This window comes from Salminus brasiliensis, chromosome 6, assembly GCF_030463535.1.
Source record: "Salminus brasiliensis chromosome 6, fSalBra1.hap2, whole genome shotgun sequence".
NCBI lineage: Eukaryota > Metazoa > Chordata > Actinopteri > Characiformes > Bryconidae > Salminus > Salminus brasiliensis.
Window position 1 is genome coordinate 5,777,592 of NC_132883.1, and position 25,159 is coordinate 5,802,750.

A 25,159-nucleotide genomic window follows, 5' to 3' on the forward strand; every position below is an offset into this window, starting at 1 on the left:
GAATAAATATCAGCTGGTCTGGTGCAGACCCTTACACCTCTGTAACAGAACGTCATCATGGATACAACCCTTAATATCTACACTATATGTCCAAAAGTATTCAGACACTCCTTCTGATGAGTTGGGCCTAAAGTGTCCCGGAAGCAGACTGAGCATCTCTCCGTCTCATCTGGGCTCCTCCACTATGGGGTGCAGGGACACACACTGTCGTACTTCAGGGCCTGGATTCTAAAGACTCTCTCAATTACAACTGTGATGTTGCAGTCTAAGGCCCCGTCCACACTTATCCGGAGAGCGTTGTTTTTGTTGTTGTTGTTTATCTATTAAAACGAGCTGGGGACGTTATACCCCTCTAGGCCTCGCCTGACGTTAGGCATGGTGATAAAAGGTTGCTGTTGATCCTATTCTATTGGCAGTACTGCTCTACTAAAGACGAGGAAAGAGAGAGACAGAGATTGGGAGAGAGACAGGCAAAGAGAAAAAGATAGAGGGAGAGAGACAGAGTGAGATAGAGGGTAAGAAAAAAAAAAGAGATGGAGGAGAGAGAGAGAGATATGAGCGAAAAAGAGACAGTAGGAGAGGGCGGGGACAGAGAGACACAGAGAAAGATGGACCCAAGAGGGTTGGTTTTTGTAATCTAATAAAAAGAGCTGGGGGCTTTAAGCCCCTCTAGGCCTCGCATGACGTTAGGCATGGTGATAAAGGGTTGATGTTGATCTGCTACTCTAGTCCTATTCTATTGGCAGTACTTCTCTACTAAAGACAATGGAAAGAGAGAGAGATAGAGATGGCGAGAGAGGCAGGCAAAGAGAAAAAGATAGAGGGAGAGAGGCAGAGTGAGATGGAGGGTAAAAAAAAAAGATGGAGGAGAGAGAGAGAGAGAGATGAGCGAGAAAGGGACAGTAGGACCTGGAGAGAGAAAGAAGAGGAGAAGCGGAGGTACAGAGCGTTGGGTTTTTTATCTATTAAAAAGAGCTGGGGGGCTTTAAACCCCTCTAGGCCTCGCCTGACATTAAGCATGGTGATAAAAGGTTGATATTGATCTGCTACTCTAGTCCTATTCTATTGGCAGTACTTTACTAAAGACGATGGAAAGAGAGAGATAGCGATGGGAAGAGAGGGAGGAGAGAGAGAGAGAGAGAGAGAGAGAGAGAGAGAGAGAGAGAGAGAGAGAGAGAGAGAGAGAGAGAGAGAGATGAGTGAGAAAGGGACAGCAGGAGAGGGCAGGGACAGAGAGACACAAACAAAAGATGGACCCTGGAGAGAGAAAGAAGGGCCTCGCCTGACATCAGGCATGGTGATAAAAGGTTGATGTTTATCTGCTACTCTAGTCCTATTCTATTGGCAGTACTTCTTTACTAAACACTATCCACATGACATCTGTGTCAGCAGCAACGGGTGCAAGTTAAAGTAGCTGAATGCCTTCATTAGAAGGGGTGTCCGCAAACATTTGGGCATGTAGTGTGGTTCTGAACCTCTGTGACTAAGCAAGGTCTCAACACGCATGTTCCTCCATCTGATCTCGCGTCACTGGTGCCACTTTTCACTGAGTCACTTGTTTTTTATTTGAATGAAAACATCAATCTGTTGAGAGAAAATAGTCCTTGCAGATGATAACATATACAAAGAAACATTCAAATATACAGCATCATCCACATATCTTTTAATTAGCAAAACAAAAGGAAAAACAAAAAGAAAAGGAGGAAAAAAAAAATAAGAACACCATGCTTGTCGTTTGAACATTTAAGTTAGAATCCAATCTTTCCAAAAACCTTGCGGACTGAGTAAAAAAAAGTGCAAATATATACAAAACACTTCATTGCAGCCAGCGTTGAACAGATTATTCCTACAGTTCCTTCAGACGGATAAACAAAGGAAAATATAAAACAATCCGAAACCAAAAGCAAAAAAATCATAATAATTTAAAAGAAAACATTTCGAACCAATAATTATACAAAATATATTTATATATTTATATAGAATTAAGGACTAGGCAAAGCAGTCATCCATTACTCAATCAACCAATCAATCAATCAATCAACCAATCAGTCAGTCAATCAGTCAGCCAGTCAGACACAAAGCTACTTCCTCTCCAGACACATTGTTAATAAACTCCATATATCTTTGAAACTGTAAACAAGTCTGTTACGATATAATTGATTAAAACATTTGAGAGAAACGGACAAAACCAACAAATAAATTAGAATTAATTCATCTGAGACAAAAATGTAATTTTTTTTTTTCTTCTTCTTCTTTTAGAACTCGAACACTGACTGAAATGTAGTTATGGATCAAAAACAGACATATTCTTCTACCGATTCTACTGAAAAACACCACGACCCCCCCCACACACTCACTCCTCTCGTCCTCACAAGTACAGGTGCTTTTAATAGTATGCTGTTTTATCACTTTACAGACTGTAAGCATCTCAGCACGGCTTCCGCTTCAGAAAAAACGAACTATCAGGCGACTTCTGATAATATGGCTAATACCAGCCGAGGCATACGCTAACGAGCATCTCTCAGTAAGACTCTCCAGAGAGAAGGAAAACGAAGAATTAAAAAAACTAAATCAAATTCTAATTGCGCTTCTCGATAAGAAAAGGTTTCTTACAGGCAGTGCGAATGCGACCTGGAGAAGTCCCGAAAACACCCCCCTCCCCCCCAGTTCCCAACAGTACGTTTGGCTTTACTCACAGTTACGAAAATCAGATGTAAACCTTATGATGCGGCTTCAACCAAGAGGCGCTAGATCATAAACGTCTTTTCGATTTTTAATTGTTTTTTGGTGTAGATTTAGGATTAGTCTCTATGCTCTAACAGAGTGCTTTCTCCTGAATTGTGGCCGGGATGTACCTGCTGCTGCCGTACGCTGACTCGGCGGCTTGGCCGAGCAGGCCGCCGTTAGTAATTCGAGGCGCCTCGTGTTGCAAGAGCGTGAAACCCTACGGCAGACCCAGATTCGGCACGAGCTGACCCCGTTTCCTCCCCCCAACCCCACGCCCCCCCCCCCCGTCTAAAACACAACAAACAAATGTTCAAAAGGATACTCCTTAATTATCATCCTGCAGCTTTTTTTACATGTTAATAAGCTCCACATTTCCTTCAGAACAGCCCGCCCTCAGACTTCCATCTGCAGTTCGGGAAAGAGTCATTCGGGCGCCTTGCGCTCACCATCCATCGCGACTCTCCACTGTGATGGAGGTTCACGCTAACGTTCCCGTTTCTGTTCAGACCTGTATACGTGCCTGTCTTCACTCGAACAGGCTTCCTCGAACGGAAAACCTGGTTCTGGGACACGATGTTCTACCATAAGCTGGGAATAAGAAGGCCGGTCTGAGTTACATTCAGTGAGCCTGAATTGTAAATTTCCCATTTCTGACATATTGAGGTCTTGTGTTCTTGATGGACCAGGGTAAAAGAGATGTGCGAGACTGAGGAACCTTTTTAAAGAATTTAAAGAACCCTCACACAATGCTACGACCCAAAGGTACGACCTTTTTGCGTGTAATGTCACAGAAGAACCACATTTGGTTCCCTTGGTTCCCAAAGCCTTGCTAATCAAAACCTAGGTTGCGGCCCCTGGGTCCTGCAGATGGCTTTTCTTTTCTTTTTTTTACATTTATCCCTATGTGTGGTGAGTTGGGCTGGAGCCAAAGTCCAGCTGGTCTAAAAGTCCTTGAGGACTGGTTTGAGAACCAGAAAATTAAAAGCTGATTGGTTCTTTAGAGAACCCTTTTAAAAACAGAGTTGGTTCCCTAAATTAAAAGCCCTTGTCCCAGCTCCTGGGTTCTGCAGATGGTTGTTTTCTTCTGCTCTATTCCTATGTGTTGTGGGTTGGGCTGGAGCCAAAGTCCAGCCTGTCCGAGAGTCCCTTTGAGGACTGGTCGGAGAACCACTGCCAGGAAAAAAAAAACCCCAAATAAACCCTAATAGGTTCTTTAGAGAACCATTTAAAAAAAAAAAACAGAGATGGTTCCCTAAACTAAAAGCCCTGCCCCCCTTTTGTTCTATCCCTATATGTTGTGGGTTGGGTTCTTTTAAGAACCTCTCTTAAAAATTAGATGCGCAAGTTATGCTATGGTTCTCGTACAGAACCATTGCACTCTGGGAAGGTACTTTAAATCTTTGGAAGGTTCTTCACACGCCCTCTCATTTCTGAACAGGTTTTTTTAGAGAATGTAGCGGTGAATGAATGTAACATGTTTAATTATGGTTCTTTAGGGGCCTTTATGGTTCAATAGGGGGCCAATAGGTCACAGAAATGGTTCTTTGAGCAATGCCAAACTAAAGAGCCATATACTGTAAAGGTTCTATGGCAATTTAAGGGTTCTTTTAAGCTTTAAAAAGGTTTTTCACACTCTCCACGTCTCAGTTGCAATAGGTGGTTCTCTAAAGAATGATCCCTTGAAGGTTCTTTAGGAAGCCAATAGTGGTTCCTTGATGGTAGAGCTAAAAAAAAAATAATTGGATACAGAAAGTAAAACTCCACCACAGCAAAGCTGCAGCAGAGCTCTATTTGACAGCATCACTCGAACCCTTCTGAGGCACCTTCACGAGCGGACCCTAATGTTTACTTAGTGTGCACAACAGTAACCAGCAAAAGCTACAGTACTGAGTCCGCTATCCACATCACAGCATCATCCAAGCTTCAGCAGGAGGATTTCATTTTAGATAAAGGCCATCACAGCACACACACACACACCCCAATCTCACACACACACACACACACCCCCCAACCACACGTTGCCGACTTTCCATCCACAGCGGTGAACGTCCTTGACTATCTGAACTAAAAGCATAATTAATCAGGCCCACACAGATTTGCCTAGCGCTCGCAAGGACACTGGTCTAGACTCCAACTCCCAGCTGACGTCTGCTTTGGAGCGGGAGCTTCTTTTGTTTCTCTGCAGTCGGCTTGGACTGACCGTACTTGGTCTGGACACGAAGTGGACGCTTTCTAAATCGGAACATTTCAACAAATACTGGAGCTGCAGAAATCCGGATTTTTTTCAGGGATTTTGGCCGTGAAAAGCTTATGATTTGTTGGATTTTTTTTTGTGGCAAAGATTTGCTCCAATCACTAATACTGTACATGACAGCGTACATTCCTGTGTTGTGGAAATAAATAACACAATAAATTAGAAAGCACAATAAAAACTCCAGGACTGTGTGTGGGGAAAAAAAAAGTAAAATTCTTCTGATTTACTCACAACAACTTCCTCCTAGAGTAATTTGTGTTAACCAGCAGTTTTCCCGTCGCCACGGCAACAGAGAACGGCACGGCTGTCGCGAAAAAAGAGGACGACGTCCCTCGGATAAAGAGGACGGATGACTTAAGGCCATGTTGTTTGCAAAATGCAGATAGAACTGACACAATCTTCATTCAGATCGAGCTCGGAGCTCAGAGGAGGATTAGCGATAAGGTTCGAGGGGACGGCCGAGGAGCTCTGAAAAAACGGGAAAAAGAAAATAAATAAAAGAAAAAAAAAATAGCGGCTCGTTCACCTTCCAAAATCCCGTCTTTCCCTATTGTGCTTGGTGTTTTGATTGATTTTACATACCGTACGTTCCGAGTCTGACATTTGTTGAGATTTACACACAGAAGGAAAGAAAAGAGGAGGATATTTACATGAGCGAACGTGACTAACGTGTGGAAAATTTCTGTGTTTGGGAAATGGCGAATTTTTGAACACGTAGGGAATTTTGAGTCATGGCTTCCGTTCTGAACTTGGCTTATTGCTCTTGGATGGATGGATCTATTAGGTCAGGATGCTTGTTTATCAAAGTACAACACTTCTCCCGTTACGCGGAACAGGAAAGGACCACAAATCTTGAGTTAACACTCGAATCCTCACAATCCTCACAGTAACACAGTGGTTTACAAAATAAACTAACAAAAAAAAGTAGGGAGCAAGGTAGGGGGGTACAATATCTAGGAAAGGGCAAAAAAAAAAAAAAAAAAAGCGGCCAGCTTGAGGCCATTTATTAGGGTTGGGGTTCAGCTTTGAGTCCGGACGAAACAGAAAAGGCAAGCTTCGAAGGATGCTGATCCACGAGTCTCGAAGAGGCCAGGTCCCTTTGGCCCCAGATTCACGAGAAAAGAGAAAAATAAGAGAGAAAAAGGCGCTTTTCCGGTCTATGGCGTTTTTTTTTGTTGTTGTTTTTTTTTTCCGACTTGAGGAAGTGGCACCTGCCTCCCAGCCTGACCTCGATGCGTTCCCGCTGGATGCAGTTCCTCCAAGGAGGCCCCTGGAATCACCCCATCCTTTTTACATGCCTGATGTTTTTGCCCTTCATCAGACTTCGCCTCACCGTCCATGGGGCCTCCTCGGCCTCTCCAGGTTGAGAAAGTCGCTGTATTAACACACGGTTCCGTTGTTTTTTTAACGTTACTAAGGTTACTGCGTCTCCGTCCTGCTTTCCCAGAGTACAAAGTCAGTTTTTTTGTTTCAATCCATGGCACTAGCTTCACAATTTAGCACGGTTTCCAAGGCAACAGCGCGTGCGCCTTTTCTCATTGGAATGTATCTCAGTGATCCACAGTTGTCCGCGTCCAAAAGTTTATTTTTTGTTGTTTTTTTTTTTGTTTGATGTTTTTTTTTCTTCTTTTTTTTCGGCAGTTTGCTTGAATATGAGCGGCATTGGAAAAGGCCAGAATGAGGAGAGGGGAGATCGAGAGAGAAAGAGAGACAGAAAGAAACAGGAGAAAAAGTGTAAGTGAGATACACGAGAAAGAAAATGAGAGAGAGAGAAAGAGGGGGCGAGAGATATTTAGACCGACAGTGAGACACATTATGAAAGAAAGTAGAGAAAGTAAGGTAAGATAAGAGGTCTCCTGCTCGAGGCAGATCCAGATGAGGGCGAGTCAGGGCTCTTGGCTGCACAGGTCGTGGTCCGGGAGAGTTACTGGGCTTGGTGTGCTGTGCTGTGGTTCCTTTAGATTTGATTGTCCAGTGTCTTAGCTTGTCTTAGCTTCTTTTCCAAGCGAAAGCTGCGGACGTCGTCCCAGTGCCGGCAAGTTCCTAAGAGCCGTCCGGCCAATCCTTTCTCCCTTCCCTTCCCCTTCTTTCTCCTCTCCTCCTGGTCCATCAGTCCACCACTCTCAGCTGCTGCCAGACATCAGGTTAATGGCTTGTTCCAGTTTGTGTCTCAGTTTGTGTTTGCGGCAGTACCCGTCTCTGTCCAGAGCCGTCAAGATCTGCAGACAGAGAGATGGAGAGGTAGAGAGAGAAGGAGAGAGAGAGAAATGGGACCCATTAGCTGATAGACAGACACATACACTCGCGCGCGCACACACACACACACACACACACACACACACACACACACACATGTACTAATTCAATATTCCATAGTAAGCTTTCTGGCCATGGACGGTTTGATGAGACTGAATGGAACTCAGGATGAATATGAAGCGTAATCTCACAGGACATGGGCATCAAAATGGACCCAATAATGTTGAAATGTAATTTGCAATTCATGAACCTCCTTATGCAACTTTAACAATGTCCCCACCCCCCCCAAAACACACACACACACACACACACACACACACACACACACACACACACACACACACACACACACACATTTGTAGGAGGTCAAAGACTAGGCCAGTATAAACACTGTGTGTATAAAAGCATCGTCTAGACGTTATCTGGTGAATGCAGTCGTGACCTTGGGTGACCAGAATTCAATGTAAGGACAACGTCTAATGTCAACGTCAGTCTGACGTAGGATACTGGCTGCAGCCAACATGGATTTTTGTTGGTTTCTTAACATCACGTGTCTGGATTCAGTGTCAGGATAACGTCTAATGCCAAATGCAGTTTGATGTAGAACAGTGATGTCCACTGAGGCTGATATTGTGCTGCGAAGGAACCAAAATCCAACGTCTTCCAGACGTCACATGCCAACGTCATACTGACGTAAGAGACCAACGTCAGCTGAACTTCTTAATGTTAACGTCCGCACAACGTGAAATTCCAACATTGTCAGACACTGATATGATGGAGGTTTTAAATCATGGTGTTAACTACCTTTTAATTCACTGTCTGTCTAATGTTGGAGCTCAATGTCAACTAAATGTTTTTTATGGATATGTGCGTTTGATTTCCAACCAAAAATCAACATCTGTCTAATGTTGGAGCTGAATGTCAACTAAATGTTGTTTTTTATGGATATGGGCTTTAGATTTCCAACCAAAAATCAACATCTGTCTAATGTTGGAGCTGAATGTCAACCAAATGTTGTTTTTTTAATGGATATGTGGGTTTGATTTCCAACCAAAATACAACATCTGTCTAATGTTGGAGCTAAATATCAACTAAATGTGGGTTTTTATGGATATGGGCATTAGACTTCCAACCAAAATTCAACATCTTTGTTATGTTGAAGCTCAATGTCAACTAAATGTAGGTTTTTATGGATATGTGCGTTTGATTTCCAAACAAAATACAACATCTTTCTAATGTTGGAGCTGAATGTTAACCAAATGTTGTTTTTTATGGGTATGTGTGTTTGATTTCTAACCAAAATTCAACATGTGTCTAATGTTGGAGCTGCCAACTAAATGTTTATAATGGATATGGGCATTAGATTTCCAACCAAAATTCAACATCTTTCTAATGTTGGCGCTGAATGTCAACTAAATGTTGTTTTTTATGGATGTGACTTGTTTTTCCAAACCAGAATTCAATGTTTGCACAGTGTAGGAGCTTGATATGACCAAATGTTGTTTTTCTCTGGATATGTACATTCAATTTGATCTAAATTCAATGTCTTTTTTTTCTTTTTTGATGTCAATCTGATTTTCATGTACAACTAGAACTTAACATCTATACATCATCCAATGTCTTTCTGGCCTCAAACTGACGTCCACTGCCTGCTGGGAAAGGAGCAAAGCAAAGTAACGAAGAGTTCCTCTGCATTTTGTGGAACTTGCTGCTTTTCCAAGATCCTGCTTTCCCAGTAATTCAAGAGCAGTGCATCTTTACCCATTAGCGAGATGGAAAAAGGCGTCCGGAGAACAGTGCGAAATGGGTGTAAAAGCACAAATGAACAGTGTGAATGGTGCGCGCTTGTTTCAGAGCCCACCTCCTCTTTGTACTTGTTGATGTAAAAATAGAGCTCATTGAGTGCGCTCAGCGTATTGAACTCGCTGCCATGGAGACGAGACTGCTCCACCAGATAGGCGTCCATGTCTTGATCGCTGATACTAGGCATCTTACTGATGTCTCTGTAGTACCTGGAAGAAAAACACACACACACACACACACACACACACACACACACTCTCAAGATCAATACTCCACTTATTACCAGCAATCAATGTGAATTTGCCAGCATGCGAAAATCAAACACAAGCTTATTGTGATTGCTGAACTATGCTGTAAACAGACACTCAGCGTCAACAGATACTAATAAAAAAAAAGAGATGATTGAGGCCTATTCTATAAAAAAGAGCAGTGGTATCCTCTGTAGATAAGGAATGTGGCTATGACTCACAAGACCATGGCTTCAGGCTTCCCACATGGCTGCACCATAATGCACTTTACCTTTACTTAAGTCAACCCTGTTACTGGTTAACCCTTTAAACTCTAAAGGTATTATATACTAAAGTATAATAAAGTCGCACTATGTGAGGACTGCTATTTTTTGCTCCTGGGGAACTGACGCATGCCAGGAGTTCTGTAATCTGGGCAGATCTATAAACTACACTCTATGGACAAAAATATTGGGACACCTGCTCATTTACTGTTTCTTATCAAATCAAGGGTATTACAGAGAGCTTATCCTGCTTTTGTTGGCGTAACAGTCCAGGAAAGGATTTCTTGATTTCTGGATTTTCAAGCGTTGCTGTGAGGATTTGATTGCTTTCAACGGCCAGCGTTAGTGAGGTCAGGAAGGCTAATTCTTCCACTGCTCCACAGCTTATTGAGCTCAATGCTGGAGGATTGCTCTAGCCCACATCAGGCATTAGGCAGCATGGTGCCAACAGGTTGATGTTCATCTGCTCGAGAGAGTCCTATTCTATTGGCAGAACTTCTCTACAAAGACTAGACAAGCTGTGTGTGTGTGTGCATTTGCACATCTGTGTCAGCAATGGGTACAACGTAAAGTAGCTGAATGCATTCATTAGAAAGTCCACAGACATTTAGACATGTAGTGTAGTTGAAAATAGCAGAGCAGTGAGTTTAATCATATGCATAAAGAGGCAGAGGGTCTTCCCTACCTCTCCACCCAGCTCTTGTAGTTGGGGATGTCTTTAGCATAAAGTAGTTTGTTGGAGGGCGAGTCTTTGCCCAGGCGATGCTCCGACGTCGAGCACGAGTCCATAAAGGTCTGAGCCACTACAGACAGACATGCATCTGTGATGCTGCTCTTATGGATGTCGAACACAAACTGAGGGTTCTTTATGACGTTCACCCAGAATCGCAAGGGCAGGCTGGAAGACAGACAGGAGAGACAGTGGAGAGAATGAATGCATTACATTATTTAGGTACATCTTTTTACAGGCCCTAAGTACAAGAAATCAGACCTTTGGAAAGCTTAAGCTGCTTAAATGACCAGGCTGAATTTTTCCCAGTGCATCTCTGACTGCTTGTAGCTTTACCTACTGTAGTTCTGCTCAGCAAGGCAAAACTGAAGCCTTGTGATACTAGTTTTGATATCTTAGCTGAACCCACTCTTTCAGTAGTATGTAGGGCATACTACCTACACCACATTTTACAGTTTTTATTCTAAAATAAGTGTGTTCTTAACTCTATAAGACCAGGTTCAGCTAGAATTTGTAATATATAGCACTGAAGGCTGCAATATGCAAACAACCACTCTAACCAATTCAGAACAAGGTTGATGTTTCACACCACTGATCTGATGCTGTTTGCTGGATCTCGTGACTGTCCTGATACTAGCAAAACTGCCCCTTTATCACAGAATGGCAACAATGGTTCATATTGGTTGGAGGGCTTGTTCACATATTGCAGCCTTCTATTTTGTCAGTATTTTAAAGACCAAAGCTGTGATACTGATTAAGAATTTTACCTGAACCTGGTCTCAAAGAGACGAGGCAAACCTCCAGTAGGCCGCCTGTAGTGGATGCTACCTACACCAAGTTTTACAGGTTTTTATTCTTCAACAAAAAGTGTTCTTAAGTAAAAAGCAATGAATATTAAAAGTAAATTATAAGAAACGTTGGAGCGGCACTTTCTGGTTCTAGTTCATGTAGAGTCATGTGGTGTCAATATACCTTAAAATATACTATAAACACACTGGTGAATCCATTGTTTTGACCAAATATCTGATGTTTGCTGGACCTTGTGACTGTTCTGACATCAGCAAAACAGAACTTTCAGAACGTGACCAATAAGCAAGTAAACACTGATACCACATTTACATTTACATTTATGGCATTTAGCTGACGCTCTTATCCAGAGCGACTTACAAGGTTACTCGTATTACAGAGGAGGGCCAATGTAGTGTTAGGAGTCTTGCCCAAGGACTCTTATTGGTGTAGCACAGCATAGTCATCCAGACCGGGAATCGAACCCCAGTCTCCCACATGGTGTGGTAGCTCACTGGCAGGTAGTGGTGTTATCTGTTGCACCACACCAACCCCCGAAGAATACCCACCAATATCACGAAGCCCTACATGTAACAGAGGGTCAGATGGTATAGCGCCGTGGTTAACTCCCACTGCTCTCTACACATCAAGAGTGGGTTTCAAGTCCATGCCCAGGCAAGAAGTCTATGCTGCGCCAATAAGAATCCTAACATTACATTCTCCTGCCTGTGAAAGTGCACGGAGGCTCACCAGTTGCTCTTCCAGGTGTGGCGCACATCTGGATCACTGATCTGTCTCTTGTCCGCCTGCTCGTCCAGAAAGTCAAACATGTACTTGATGGCCAGCGGGAGGGCGCTGCCACGGTGAGCCGTGCTGAACACCGTCTCAAACAGGTCGTCCACAAACTTCTGCAGAGTACCCTGATAACACAAGACACCACATTTTTTTTATTTAGTATATTACATGCAGGACACACACATACACTCACACACACACACTTAAAGATTGTCTGTACCAAACATGCTAATGTGGCTAAGAGTGACTGCATTTTCTTAATGCTAATTGGTAGCGGTCACCAAACCAGCTCTGACCCCATGGACTCCATAAGACCTCCTGGTTTACATACAGCCTGAATTATACACTATATGGACAAAAGTATTGGGACACCTGCTCTCCATTGTCTGAGGAAATCTTTCCACTCGATTTTCAAGGAGCATTGCTGTGAGGATTTGATTGCATTCAGTGACAAAAGGCTTAGTGAGGTCAGGATGTTGGATGATCACCGCCCCATCTTATCCTCAACTCATCCCAAAAGCATTGGATGGAGCACCACCATCATTCATGAGAACACAGTTCTTCCACTGCTCCACAGCTCAGTGCTGGGAGGCTTTATACCCCTTTGGCTCATGCCTGCCATTAGGCACAGGCATGGTGCCGATGGGTTCATGTTTATCTGCTCCAAAGAGTCCTATTCTATTGGCAGTACTTCTCTATAAGGACTAGACAAGCCATGTGTGTGCGCGCGCGGGTGTGCATCTGCAGATCCCCATCAACTAGAAGAGGTGTCCACAAACATTTGGACATATAGTGTTGCTGCTGTTCCTGATTGTGGAGAAAATAAATGTAAATGAATACCTTTGTTGCCAGGAGACGAGTGAGGTAAATCTCGGACACCATCTTGCTGCCGCGGTCGCCCTCGCGCTGGTCCGCGTGCTCGTGATTTTTCACCAGGTGCCACAGCTTGGTGCCCGTCTCCTGATCTGGGGTGATCATGGGCGCTCGAGACCGGAGGCTGTCCGGACTGCTGGAGGTCCTCAACAAACTCTCTGCGTCAAAACACAATAAACGAATATTACTACAAACAGATAAGAGGGGGCTCTCACTGTGCTCCTCCATGCACCTGCAGCCTAGGAAATTGCTGTCTGCTTTTATTGCCATTCTTCAGGGTTTAGGGGAAGACTGTTTATTGAGTGATTCTTCTTCACTGAGCATTACCGTGTCCAGAGAAACAACATGTACCAGAGCAGCTAAATTATTAAGCACAGAATAATGACCTTTCTTGTTGAAAAGCAGTTTAATAGCTTCTGTCCAGCAGATGGTTTAGCATGAGTCTGTTAGAATTGGGCGCTGTTCAGAGGATTACATAAGTGCACAGCTTGTGGAGCTAAATAACTCTGGACAAGCCTATGGACGTCAGTCCAATTACAGTCCAAAAGTATTAATAGAATATGTTGGAGGATACACTATGAATGTACTGTCTGTAGAGGCAAGACATAGAGCTGCCACTAACAATGTTTTTCTAATAATATCTACAGATATTCATTTTCCTCCATAAAATGATCTGTCTGTCTTAACAATTTCTCTTGGTTACGTATTTACTGAAAGTGCGAAGGTAGCAGACAGACGAGTACATCGATTTAATAACGAGAGCATTTAATGGCCACAAGAACAACAGACTTAAAAAGCTTCCCTACCAACAGTTAATCAAGGCTGGTTCATACCCACTGCAGACGCCAGGCCAAAGTGACAGGATTGGAGTGACAACGTGAGGTGGGAACGTTGAGCAGTGATGCCTGCACTAGGTATGAACCAGCCTGGCTTTGCCATTTCTGGCAGTCCCTCGTCTAGAATAGCGCCTGTGTGTTTTCTCGTCACCTTCCAAACATTGCCCAGTATACAAGCCAGCTTTTAGTTTCATGCTAATTTCAGATGATCTCATACTTTCGATGCCTTGGGTCTTTGTGAACTTGTAAAACCCCATTTTTTAACTTTTTTTTTTTTTTTTTAAACTGTAGCTTCAAATGGAGCGACTGGACCGGAGCGAGAAATGTCTGACCTCAAGTGTTTTAGAGACCTAAAAAGCTAAAGTCAAAGTTGTACATAATTAAAATGATCAGCGCTGATGTCATCGACTACGCCCACTAATCATGGCACCTCTAGCAAGAAGACACTTTAAAAGGTCCACTTAAAGACTGTGGCCTGGATTCCCACACCTACTATACATCAAGCCTAGACTACACTCCCAGGCCTTCAAATCTAGACCTTGAATCCAGTTTCCAGTCCTGGATGTTGGTCCTGCTGGAAGTTAAGGGGACATTTAATGTACCTGATTGGACACACAGTGTCAAACCTACCAAGGACTGAAAACTGGATTCAAGGTCCAGATCTGAAGACCTCTGTCCTGAAAGAACCTTGTGTGTAATAGAGATGCGTAATGGAGTGATGGATATGTAGACCTTCAGAAGATTCTTCACATCTCCACTGCAACCATGGTCCTATCGACAGTGGATCTTTATTTATAGGCGTGTTAATGGCGATTCACCATGGATACTGCAGTTCAGTCCAAGACTAGGCTTAATCCATGCCCACGAAACCAAACCACCCGTGTACCGTACTTAGAAACAGAGTGAAAACTCAATGGCACTGATCTGAAACCAGTTCTACTGTTTCTTCAACACAGTGGTTTGAGTTAAGCATCTGAACAAAGCCAGCTGATCCTGAATCAGTGTTAGAGAGCCGCTCGCATTTCAGACAGCATATGGCGGCTGGGAGAGGAAGAAGGCGAACAGTTTTGTGTGCTGGAAGGCGATCAGAGAGCACTGTGGCGCACCGTATCGGCTGAGGGAACGCGTGAACGTGAACGAGTTGGCGATGTTGTACGCAGACACTTGCTTCTGAACCAGAGCCACCACGGAGCCATCTGTCACCTGCGTGGAGGAAAAGCAGAAGAGAATCAGTAACTAATATGAGAGACATCTGTATCTATCGCACGAGGCTGCTCGCTCGAGAGTCTTTCAGAGGCTGTTCGGCATATCCATTAGCCGGCGGCGTGAGGAGAGGCCGTGGGCTTATTGAGCTTATTGAGTGCTCGTTGTTGTCTAACCTGGTAATGCGCCAGCGTGTTCAGTCGCTTCCAGTCGCTCTCGATCTTCGTGGTGACATCTTCGTCTTGAAGGATGATTCTGGTCAGCCGGCCCTGTCTCCATTCTGACAGAGAAAGGCTGTGTTTAGTTTTACCTGCTTTTTCATTATTTGATGCTCACCACCCCACCACATTACCGACTTCCCAACTCATTCCAAAAGTAGTGGATGGAGCACCATCATTCCAGAAAACACAGTTCTTCAATTGCTTGGGGCTTTATAGGGCCTGGGGTGCCAATAGGATGCTCCACAGAGTCCTAATCTATTTGTAGTACTTCTCTACAGGGAGTAGACAAGCTGTGTGTGTGCATTTACACAACAATATAGCTGAATGCCTTCATTATATGCATCTTATAGCTGTGTATAGGCGCAGCTTGTGTATATTATTAGAGCTTGTTTTGGCAAGAACCTGGTGATATTCAATATTGCGATACTATTTTATCAAATCAAACAGTGGGATCTGAAGACAGTACAACACTGCCATCTAGTGGCCGGGCTTTAAACACAACACAAAAGCAACCACTGTCTGTCTCCAAGCTTTACATGTAACCTATTTTCCTCCCCAAAAAACATATTGCAATACTTTACACACACACACACACACATATATATATATATATATATATATATATATATATATATATATATTTCCTAGACCTGGACTAGGTACTGTAGCCAATTACCCCAGTGCAAGCTGCACGTCTCTACCATTGCGTACAATCTTTAAGCTGTGTATAGCATGCGGCTATCAATCTAAATGGACACATGTACAGGCTCCAGAGGCCACAGTAGCTTCTATCGCTACTGTTTTGACCATGCTGATGTTTGATAGTCCAGGACTGAAGTTGCTGGTGCTGGTGTTCTGTGAACGCACCCAGATCCATGTCGTCAGCCTGTGGTCTCTGCGAGTAGGGAATGCCTTTATAAACAGCGTCCAGCAGCTTGTCCTTCACCTGGGTCACTGTGTCACAGTTCAGCACCTTCACCGGAACCTCTGTACCTGCCTCGCCCTCCGGAGGAATACACATCAGAGTCTGTGAGAGAGAGAAAGAGGAGAATGAGGGAGGTAGGGAGGGAGAAAGAGGGGAGAAAGGGGAGAACGAGGGAGGGTGGAGGGAGAAAGAGATAGAGGAGAAAAATAGAGGGAGAAAAAGGAGAGAGATTGATAGGGAGAGGGAGAAAAGATGAAAATTAAGAGAGAGGAAAAAGTTAGGAAAGAAAGTGAGCGGGCGAGAGAGAGAGAGAGAGAGAGAGAGAGAGAAATAAACGATCAAGTGAAAGTTAGAGAGAGGTAGAGAAGTGGTGGAGGGAAGAGGGAGGGGCAGAAATAGGAGAGATTGACAGATTGAAAGGGAAGGGGAGGTACGGGTGGTGGAATAATGGGTGGAGGGAGGGGCGAGAGAGAGAGAGAGAAAGAGAGAGAGAGAAAGAGACAGAGAGAGAGACACTTATTAGTAATAAAAAAGCAAAAACAAACACATTATGAGAAGTGATGAGATAAATGGCAAAATGCATTCATCCCTGGCATCATTACCAAGCATCTCCTTAGACATAAGTCACTGATACACACACACACACACACACACACACACACACTCTGTTTATGTGGGAAGTCTAGACAGTGATGCGTGCTCGGGTGTCATACATTTCCATTAGAAGGTGGAGGCGTCTCTATAGATTTGGAGGGCGATCTGCCCGGTCGGCCCCTCCTCGATCAATCCGACGCTCTTTCACGCTTCGGCCCGATTGATCAACACAGCGATATAAACATTAAGCGTGATGTCACCGCTGAAGACTCCATCTGCTGCCACGCGCCGGGCAGAGCAGAACAGATGGAGAGGCTTTTAGGAAACAGTCGCAGATCGATTTAAAAAATGGAAGAGAGCATTGACCTGCTGGCCATCACACACTGCAGGTAAAACAGGGGTCTGAAAACTGAACCAGGCACTCCTGATCACACCACCACTTTCCGCATCCCAGCCCCAGCCTTCAGAACGGAGCGTGCATTAGACTGGACCGCTGTCAGGGTGAAGGAGCGGGGGGCATTAACACCCAGACACTGGCTCTGCATGCAGAAATCCAATGGATCCACTTTCAACTTTCATCCTGTGGAAAGTGACATAAACTAGGTGTCCAAATGTTTGTGAACAGCCCTTCTGATAAATACATTTAGCTACTTTAAGCTGCACCCATTGCTGATACAGATGTGCAAATGCACACATACACAGCTAGTCTAGTCTTGTCTTGTCTAGTAGAGAAGCACTGCCAACAGAGCAGGACTCGTGTTCTCTGGAATGAATGATGGAGCCTCCATCCAATACTTTTAGGATGAGCTGAGGAAATGAGGATGATAAGGTGGGGTGGTGATCACTAACCTCACTAACGCTTATGCCACTGAATGCAATCAAATTCTCACAGCAATCCTCAAACCACAATCTAGTAGAAAACCTTCTTCCCTGGACAGCCGAGACGATTACTCCAACAGATGCAGGATCAACCTGCTTTTTAACACCCCTGATTTCAGAAAAGACGATGAATGAGCCGGTGTCCCGATACTTTTGTCCATTTGGATGTATCCACTGTCACAGGTTTACCCCAGGTCAAACTCCAATAACGAAGCTGCTGCTGATTGTGGAACTCTAAGCATCTTGATTTCATGAGTGTGTTCACACAATGATATCGGCACGTGTGAATTCGTCGGAGGACCCTGAGAGCATCACACTGGAATGGTTCAGGCGGGCCGTGTTAATCAGGTCATTACGACAGTGCACCTGGCACTCTCAACATCTGCAACTAGGAACCCTCACTGATCATTAGCTAAAGGCTATTCCAGCTCTCCTCTGGGCCTCTACTTGATGCACACTCACACTCCTCAGGACGTTGTGATTAAAACCCAATTACACAACACATTACAGAGTCCTCACGGAGCTGGAGAGGGGATATGTTAGAATGGGTGTCTGGAGCGAGGTTTGGTTCAACCTTAGCACTGCCACACAACCTTCCAATTAATTTAACTGAATTAAGAGCTCATTATTAGCTTGGTTGTCCACCAGAGATGTTAAGATGATAGAACTGACTCGAGCTGCTTTATAATTGTCATTTTATTGTAGAATAGTGGGCAACAGCACTGCTTTCCCCAGGGCAGGCTAGGGTTCGACTCCCTGGCTGGTCAAACACACCACTCTAACACTAATAAGAGTCCCTGGGCAATGTCCGCCATGTTGTCAAATTCGCAACCAGAGTGGTGCCAGACTCACCTACTCATTTGGTAGACCTGCTCCCTTCTCCTAGACCAAGCCTTTGTGTCTCAGACCGCCTTCAGTGAGCTTACAGCGCAGAAGCAGAGCGGATTTTCCCCCTGGATTCCCAGTTCGTCCGGTAAGTGGAATGTCTCAACAGTAAAAGTGCAGCTCATGTAAGTTCCACTACAACTACTGCTCCATGTAATGAACAGAAAGGGTGCCAAGGGTCCTGCAGATGACCAGCCTCATCACTGTAACCCAGAGTGTACCAGTTCACCCTCACACATCTCAAACACGGTTCTTTTTGGAACCAGTGGTTAAAAGAATCATCTGAAGCACCTTGATTTTTCAGAGGGTACCCAATTCTAAAGTGATGCTGATCCAAGACCAGCCTCTGACCCTCATACCCTACTGAATCTGATTCTGTGAACAGTTGGTAGCCGTCCTCTGGGCCTTGACCTTTACTGTGAGTCCCTGAGGACCGTGTCTTTAAGAGTAACCACTAAGACATCTGCATGACTGCTGTGTCTATTGATTGCTTTAGGCTGATCCGTGCTGAATACACTGCCTCTGAAAGGCTACTGCTCTCCTGTGGCTTTAACTGGGACACTGGGACCGTAAAGGAGAATTAAGGGCACTTATGGTAATGAACACCATGGTATTTTATTAGCCCTCTGGTGAAATGAGGTGAAAAAGGAGGTGTACAAATAAATTCAATCGTAAAATTAGAAGCTTGAACCATGTGGAGCTTTACACTATCGTAAACCGTGTGACATCATTATTAGCACTCTGATATTAGTGATATTTGTGATGTCATAATGACAGGTTGTAATCACAAGGTCATAATCACCATTACACAAATACAACTGAATCAAAACACATCCTCCCCTTTTGAGAACTGAGTTTTTCAGTATTCCTTAGTATGTCTTAGCATTTCTGGTTCTGGAATGCAAGACACTATTTTAAGCACTATTGTGACATCGTGTTTGTGATGTCATAATGATGTTTTTAATAACAGTAGGTTTTGAAGTGTAAGGCTGTTTTGGGACACTGTCCATCATAAAATGCGCTATACAAATAAAACGGCATTAAACATGTACGTCCCCTCGAGGATTGAGGTTTTCAGAACGGCTCAGTGTGGTTCTGAAATGTAATATATGTTGTTAGGCACTATCATCACATCACTAATATAATTCTGGGGGGGGGGTAATAATATGATGTAATAATGATGGGTTCTATAAAATGCACAATATAAATAAAACTGAATTAAACATGGGCATCCCTTTGAGGGTTGAGTTTCTCAGAACGTGCGGTTCTAGACATTTCAATGTGGTTCTGGAATGTACTACAATATAGTTATGCACCATGGTGACATGGTTTGGACACTGGGTTAATGATGTCAGAATGGATTGTGATTACAGTAGGACTCTGATTTCTGTAAGGCTGCTTCGGGACAATGTCCATCATTAACAGTGCCATGAAAAATAAAAATGAATTAAACATGTGAGGGTTGATTTGTTCCAGAAAGCGCTGTTCTAGAAGTCTCAGTGTGGTTCTAGACTGTACTACAGTGTGGTTAAGCACTATTGTGACATTATTATGTTTAGCATGTCACAATGAGGGGTTGTAACCACAATAGGACTCGGACAAACAGCGCTATACAAATTAAACTGAATTAAACACGTACGTCTCTTTAAGGCTTGAGTTTTCCGAATGTAGAAATGGTTCTAGAATGATCAGTATGGTTCTAGAATGTAGCACACTGTTGTTAAGCACTACTGTCACATCATTAATAGAACTCTGGCTTGTTCTTATGAAGAATAAAGAATAATGGGTTCTAATTACAGTGTCATTACAGTGTAAATTTGCTATACAAACAAAACTGAATTAACGCATGAGTTTTCCAGAATGTGCAGTTCTAGACATTTCAGTGGGGTTCTAGAATGTAATACAGTATAGTAAGGTGGCATGGTTTTGATGTTATAATGGGTTATGATTACAGTAGGAGTCTGCATACAGTAGAATACTGCACTAAGACGTACAGAATGCAGGGTTCTAGAATGATCACTGTGTCTGGGTCTACAATGAAACACACTGTTGTTAGGCCCTATTGTCACATCACAACAGTTCATTATGTTGTAATAATGATGGGTTCTAATCACAAGGACATAAAATGCACACAATATAAATAAAACCAAATTAAACGTGTGTCTCTTTGAGGATTGAGTTTTTCAGAAAGCGCTGTTCTAGACGTCTCAGGGTGGTTCTAGAATGTAATACACTATAGTGAAGCACAATAGTGACATTCGGGGGGGAATGATGGGTTCTAATCTTAATATCATAAAATTCGCTATACAAATAAAATTGAACTAAACACGTGAGAGGATTGAGCTTTTCAGAAAGCGCTGTTCTAGACGTCTCTGTGGTTCTAGACTGTAATACAGTGTGGTTAAGCACCATTGTGACATCACTGTGTTTATGATGTCATAATGAGGGGTTGTAATCACAGTAGGAATGAGATTTCTATAAGACGTTACGTTTTTAAGGAATTAAACATTTCCGACTTTGAAAGACTTGCTATGTGGAAAAGTCCCCACTGCTTTGTTCTGCCTCCCCCCCCCCCCCCCCACACACACACACACACATCCACCCAGCCCCTTCTCTCTTTATTCACAACATGGCCTGGCCTCATCTGTCTGATTGGCATTTGAGCTCTGAGGACCGTATATATTTCAGAGGCTGCGGAGGAGCCGAAACCTTAGTAACTCATCTATCATAACCAGGGGAAGGCGAGCGACAGGCGGCGAGTGCAGAATAATAGTGAGGTTGGCGATACGCGCTGCACTTTAAGCTAACGCTCCTCGGCTGAATGTCAGAGGCAGCAAACTGCACAGCCCCTCCCACCCCTACCCAGACCACTCGTACACAGGCTGATCGATGGCCGGCTTGATTAGCAGCACGTTCTAATAACTTTGTGAGAGAAATCGTTTGCTCCCTGTTTGCCCGGCTGTTTGGGCGTTGTGTTTATTTACTGAGCTGAAGTTAAACACCTGGCTCCCACCAGTGCTCCTCAGTGGAGCTGCAGGGAGGGGTGAGGTTCTGGTGGGAAATGGCAGGGGGGATTACGGGATGGGAGTGAGCCGAGGGGACACTGACCAGCTGCTTATAGTCGATCTGCTGTCGGATGAGCTTGTCTTCGCTGAGGGAGTAGCGCGCCTCTCCGGTGATCGCGTCGATAGGCCCCTTCTCCATCTGCTGCTTTATAGCACAGTACAGCATGAACAGAGGCTCTCCCGCACATTCCTGTAGACACAGAGAGAGAGAGAGAGACACACACACACAATTAGAGGACGAGTGAGAGAGAGAGAGAAAAAGAGAGAGAAAATAAATGAAATAAAAGTAGAGAGACAGAAGAGATGGAAAATAAAAAAAGGAAGGAGAGAGAGAGGAAAGGAGGCAGAGAGAGAGAGAGAGAGAGAGAGAGAGTGGGAAAAGAGAGAAATAGAGAGAGAAAAAGATAAAAAGGGGGGAGAAAGAGAGCGAGAGAGAAAGAAGGAATGAGAGAAAATGAGCGAGTGAGTTAGGGACAGTAAAAGAGAGAGATAAAGTGAATGAGATGATTTCAGAGAGAGGGAGAGAGAGAGAGCTGAGATAGTGAGGAAGAAAAAATTAACGTGAGAACAGAAAAGAGAAGGAAGGAGAGACAAAAGAGAGAAAGACAGAGCGAGAGAGCAAAAGAGAGAAAGAGAGAGATGCATGACATACAAAGGGAGAGCAGAAAGAGAGACAGTAAAAGAGAGTGGAGAGAGAGTGAGGAGCGCAAACAGAGAAAAGAGGGAAAGAGAGAGAGCAATGTAGAATGAGCGAGTGAAAGAAAATTAGATGGAGAGAGGGGATTAGCAGGAATGAGAGAGAATAAGCGAGTGAGTGAGGGACAGTAAGAGAGAGAGAGAGAGAAAGAGAGAGAGAGAGAAAGAGATTTAGAATGATATAGATCAGGAGAGAGAAGCAATGAGAGAGAGAGAGGTAAGAGCATAATTGGGAGGTTTTAACCACCGTCCCCTCCCCCTCATCAGGAACCCACTTAAGGATTTTGTTCTAACAAGCAAAGCCCCCAAACAGCGACCAGGACTCAGGCAAATCTGTCATCTCCCTCTTACAGAATGCATTAAAACAGCTGTGTGGCCTTTACCAGAGCACTGCATCCATCCACGCAGTCATGATTGACAGAGGGGGGGGGGGAGCACAAGAGGGGCGAGATACAGGTACAAAAAGCATGTGAGAGAGAGGGGGAGAGAGAGAGAGAGCAGTACAGTGATGGTGACTATGAGAAAGAGAAAGGCAAGTGACTCTAGATGCCCAATCACATTCTTTTTGAGATGGCATTTGCGAGGAGCGAAGAACTCGCCAATTATCCACTTAAAAGCTATTGATGACTAAGCAGCGATACTGAGGGAAGGCCATTATTTAGTCCTTAGCCAAGATCAGCTTGACATTATTAATTACAGCCTGACATTCTGATTCTCGCTCTGCTACACGAGCGAGCGAGAGAGAGAGCGAGAGAGAGAAGAAAGAAGGAAAAAATAGGAGAACTCAGACCCAGCAAACCTTCTCTAATGAGCACCATCTACAAACACCTTCACAAAGCTGAACCTCGCATCTCTACGGCTCTCATGAGAAATCTTTACACACCCATTTAAAATAAATAAATAAATTAAAAAAACAAGCCACCGTGACTAATATCGGCATCATGTGCAGTTTTGTTTACGCGGCTTTATTCTGGCACCGAGGCGTCCCCGATACCAGCCTCCAGAAGGCCGTATCTCTGAGGAGCAGTGCTGGAGGATAGATGTACGTGGCGGGGCTTTTTGCGATTGAGTCTTAAGTAAGCTTGTGGAAGCATTTCGGAGTAATTACTCCTGGAGGCCGGAGCGGTGGCCAAAACACTTTAACATCTGCGCTGATGGGACTTAAATACGCTTGGCGGCCAGCCAGGGCTGCATTCCGAGGGGGCACTTCCATCCCGGAGCGCACAATAGGCCCGATGTTGCCCGGGCCGCCTGAGGAGGAGCGCTGCCGCGGCGTGCAGGCGCATGGGTCGCGGCTTTGCTGCGAGGTCTGGGGCCACCTGACAGGATGTGGGTTTGAGAGAGTGCCCCGCTGGCCTCCGAGGGCTCGTTTCAGGCTTGAGCTGCAACCGTGGCGTTCCTGAGGCTGGGCCTGAGCGAGATTTATAACACCTCGGCCATGAGTCACCACGTCAACTGCGTTAGCGCAGCCAAATCTCCACTTACAAATCAAACAGGGAGCTATAGCTAGACAGCCTGGAGATATGCAGGCGAAGAGAGCTGGGCACGCCGTTTGACTTGAGGTCTATTTGTGGTAAATAAAGCTGAGTTTAAGCGATACCTCAGTGGAAAGGTTGATCAGCCCTGCCTGGTGGCTGATGTTTGCTCCTTGAATTAAGGCATAGCTAAAACAAGCGGTAGATCACCGGAGACCTGAATTTTGGCTCTACTTTAGGCCATGTTTCTAGATCACAGTATATCATACAGGGTAAAATACCACATGAGCAAGTCCAAATTTCAAAGACCAATTACCCAATCCTCATTCCTGTAAACTCCCTTTCACTAGCAATGCCCCAAACACGAGGAGGAGTTTGAAGACTAGCACATGCCTCCTCCGAGACGTGAACCCAACCCTTACCTCTTTTCAAAATGAGGAAGGAGAGCACGGCCCCCCCAGCTCTGATACAACAGCTAACAGACACCTGCACTGACCAACATCACACTAGGAGTGCCATCAACCCACCCCTGAAACTCCGCATAGCCCATCACAGGCATTTAGTGGCCATTGAAAAGTATTACCAATTTAACATGAGCCATGCCCAATGCCACATGACTGACAGTGGGGTATAAGGCCCTGCAGTACTGAGCTGTGCAGCAGTGGAACTGACTGACTAGAATGCTGGAGCTCCAGCCAACACCTCTGGGATAGGTTTTTTAATCTATAACAAATCATCCATTCTCAGTTCTTGACCTTACTAATGCTCTCATGGCCAAATGCCATCAAATCCTCACTGTGGTTTAGAAGAGTAGAAGCTAGTTCCTGCAGCAAAGGGAAAACAAACTCCCTGTTATCACCCTCGATTTCAAAAGCAACTCTGGAAGAGCAGGCGTCTATAAACTTTTGGCATGGCATATATTTCAATGGAATTTCCTTATTTTTCAATGTCATATATTATATTTGGAACCCACTACAGCTGAATTATGGGTAGAAATACTAAGATAAACTACCAGCTTCTACTGAGGGGAAAAGCATTTGCTAATAATTGGAAGAAATTGACATCATGTAACACCACAGAAGCTAATAGCAATTAATAGACTTGAATACAAAAGTACTGTACTCCTTTGATCATAGACGACCCTTGCTGATATTATTTTTATTATTATTTTATTATTATTTTATATTATTATTGTTACTATTTTATTAATAAAATTTATTTTTGCTCTCAATATTAGCATTATTATCTTCTTGCTTAATGCTACCTGTGCATATTTCGGAAAAGACAAACAAACGTAAGGTAATAAAAAAAAAAGGTTTATATAGTTATATATAATATTTAATATTTCATCCAAACTTCATCAGATGTGTTCTCACCACCCAAAACCAACAAAACCTCAGCATCAACTGAAGAAGCAAATTCTGGACACCCAGCATGTCTCGGCTGATTGACCACATCTGGGGTACTGAGCTTCTCCTTATATGTGCTTTTTCATGGAACAGTCCCTACAAGCCAGAAAATCCATCACTGCCACAAACCTTGAGGAAGCGATGCAGGAGGAACGTGAACCAGTTGGTGAGCATCTTCTCTGCCACAGATTCGGTTCTGCAAGAGAGAAACACAAGCTGCTCCAGTAATGAGCCAC

The 25,159-nt window shown here is 44.0% G+C and overlaps 1 protein-coding gene across 2 annotated transcripts in view; it reads right to left on the reverse strand.

The window, feature by feature from the left end:
• Window positions 1–3,014: 3,014 nt before the first annotated feature.
• Window positions 3,015–25,159, reverse strand: part of plxna3 (plexin A3) — a 223,737-nt gene continuing 201,592 nt past the window's right edge. For both annotated transcript variants that reach the window (XM_072681439.1, XM_072681438.1), the window contains exons 23-32: window positions 25,053–25,119; window positions 21,387–21,533; window positions 15,863–16,022; window positions 14,951–15,054; window positions 14,678–14,774; window positions 12,703–12,893; window positions 11,818–11,987; window positions 10,237–10,449; window positions 9,099–9,249; window positions 3,015–7,200 (exon numbers count right to left, since the gene is read on the reverse strand). In XM_072681439.1, coding sequence (XP_072537540.1) covers window positions 7,105–7,200; window positions 9,099–9,249; window positions 10,237–10,449; window positions 11,818–11,987; window positions 12,703–12,893; window positions 14,678–14,774; window positions 14,951–15,054; window positions 15,863–16,022; window positions 21,387–21,533; window positions 25,053–25,119 — 1,396 coding nt within the window. In that variant the 3' untranslated portion in view covers window positions 3,015–7,104. The remainder of the gene's footprint in view (window positions 7,201–9,098; window positions 9,250–10,236; window positions 10,450–11,817; window positions 11,988–12,702; window positions 12,894–14,677; window positions 14,775–14,950; window positions 15,055–15,862; window positions 16,023–21,386; window positions 21,534–25,052; window positions 25,120–25,159) is intronic.